This window comes from Orycteropus afer, unplaced genomic scaffold (assembly GCF_000298275.1).
Source record: "Orycteropus afer afer isolate SDZICR_OR568_19922 unplaced genomic scaffold, OryAfe1.0 scaffold01259, whole genome shotgun sequence".
In the NCBI taxonomy this organism is placed as follows: Eukaryota; Metazoa; Chordata; class Mammalia; order Tubulidentata; family Orycteropodidae; genus Orycteropus; species Orycteropus afer.
The window spans coordinates 56400-58899 of NW_006922846.1; the positions used below are offsets into that span (position 1 = coordinate 56400).

General features: G+C 38.4%; 1 protein-coding gene across 1 annotated transcript; it reads right to left on the bottom strand.

Moving 5' to 3' along the window:
* Nucleotides 1-1154: 1154 nt before the first annotated feature.
* LOC103213076 (olfactory receptor 52E2-like) lies at nucleotides 1155-2198 on the bottom strand. Its single transcript, XM_007958970.2, has one exon. It carries the CDS (start codon nucleotides 2088-2090, stop codon nucleotides 1155-1157), a length of 936 nt encoding a protein of 311 aa, XP_007957161.1. The 5' UTR covers nucleotides 2091-2198.
* Between the last annotated feature and the right edge of the window lie 302 nt (nucleotides 2199-2500).

Below are 2500 nucleotides of genomic sequence, written 5' to 3' on the forward strand. Positions count from 1 at the left end.
CATATAAAATTAAAGCAAATAGGATTTACAGTAGAAAGAATTATGACATACTTCCAAAGTGGAAAAATCATTGTTATGACAATGGTTCACAGGTGAGGTTGAAGTTACAGACAGTAAATATAAACTCAAAAACCTTACTACCATCGATTCAGATCCGACTCATAGAGATCCCTCCTTGGGTTTCTGAGGTGGTATCAGTATGGAAGTAGATTATCCAACCTTCCTTCTGAGGAGTGGCTGGTGCGTTTGAACCTCCAGCCTTCTGGTTAGCAGTCAAGTGCCTTAGGCACTACAAGCAAAAATAAAATGAGACATTTAATAGAAACACAAGAATAAATATCTTAAATATGACGTGTAATCTGTTTTAAAAAGTAACTTATTAAAAAGACTAAAACTGGCATAATGTAATATAAACTCAGTGCAGCTTGTAGGGGAAGACAAACTTAAAATTTAATTGAAATTTAAATGTAAAAAGGCTGAAAGAAAAAGATGGATGCTTATAAGTTCAGATTGCTGATTGATTTTAAACTCCGTAAATTTCATGTCATTAAAATGGCACACTCACCATTTCATTCCTACTATATTGCAGTTAAAAAAATGGTAAGTGATCTAAATTACATTGGGAGAAGAAAAAAGCTTCATGAAATGCAAATTATCAGAAAAGTGGACATTCCAATCTGTTGATATTGAAACATTAAAAAGGTATTAAAATGCATAAAATGGTAAAATAAAATCATAAGGAATTGAGGCTAAGGAAAAGTAAGAAGTGATTGGAAATATAGATGGAAATTTGGTGCAGTATAAGACTTAGCAAACCAAAAAAAAAAAAAAAAAGGTAAACTCCCTGCCATCAAGTTGATTCCTACTCATAGAGAACCTCCCTATATGACAGAGTAGACTGTCCCCATAGGGTTTCCAAGGATGTAAATCTTCACAGAATCAGACTGCCTCATCTTTCTCACAGAGAGTGGCTGGTAGGTTTAAACCACTGATCTTTTGATTAGGAGCCAAATGCTTTAACCACTGCATCATCACCACTCCTTGGAAGACTCACAGAAGAGAACAAATATAAGTATACTTTGAATATATTTCTAATGACAAAGCATTCCTCTGCCCAAAGTCATTTGTATTAGGTGCTATTCCTCTTGCAGTTCTTATTTCTGCATTAATATCTTCTTCACACAGTCATAGATCTGCTTGGTTCTGACTCCATAGATAATAGGGTTGAGCATCGGTGGCACTATGACATAGAGATTGGCCAGAAGAATGTGGATATAGTGGGGGACATTGTGGCCAAAGCGATGTGTCATAAAGGAAAAGAGGGCTGGTGTATAGAAGGCAAGAATGACACAAACATGTGAACCACACGTGCTGAGGGACTTGAGCCGGGCTTCATGGGAAGGTAGATGGAAAACAGCACGCAGTATCTGGACATAGGAAATAGCAATGGCTATGATGTCAAACACCAGATTACAAATGGCACATAGGCCATAAATAATGTTGACCTTGATACTGGCACAAGACAGGCGAGCAAGACCCATGTGTTCACAATAGGTGTGTGGAATGACATGATTCCCACAGAAAGGTAATCGTATAATAAGAAATATAAATGGAAAAACAAAAATGAAGGACCTCACTAATATGCCTAGACTAATCACAGAAATAACCTTGTTAGTGAGGATGGTGTTGTATCGGAGTGGGTTGCAGATGGCCACATAGCGATCATAAGCCATGGCCAAAAGGACTGCTGATTCCATAAGTGTGAAGTTGTGGATGAAAAACATCTGGGTGAGGCAGGCATCAAAGTCTATCTCTCTAAGGCCAAACCAGAAGATACCAAGCATCTTGGGGATGGTAGCTGTGGAGAGGCCCACGTCAATGGTGGCCAACATGGCCAGAAAGCAGAACATGGGCTGGTGCAAGCTGCTGTTAGCTGGGATCACAAACAGAATGGTGCAGTTCCCTAAGAGTGCAACCATGTACACAACACAAAAGGGAAAGCCAATCCAGATGTGGAATGTTTCCATTCCTGGGATTCCCAGCAGTTGGAAGGAAGAGGAGTGAAACTGGGTATCATTGGTAGGCAACATTTAATATGGTAATACATGAGTCCACAGTTGTCAAAATGTGTCTTCCTCCAGTCTGCAGGGTGCCAGATATAATCCTGCAGAACTAGAGACACAAAGATAACATAAGAAGATAATAAATTTTGGACTTCTGTTAATAACTATATCAACTTGAAATTAATTATGTACAGAGTACCTACTAGAAGTGGCATCTTAAGGATAATTCCCTAGAGGAAGTTATAAACATACCAAACACTGTCATCGAGTTGGACCCAACTCATAGCAACCCTTCCTCGGGTTTCCGAGGTGATATCACTACAGAAGTAGATTGCCCAACATTCCTTCCCAGGAGCAAATAATAATTAAATGACTTACATTGAACTTTCAAATTTGCTAGCATCCTCTTTTCTGGTAGTTTAAAAATGATCTTATTA

Excerpts from the sequence above, each read along its gene's own strand:
- LOC103213076 (XM_007958970.2), bottom strand. The coding sequence starts at position 2,090 with ATGTTGCCTACCAATGATACCCAGTTTCACTCCTCTTCCTTCCAACTG.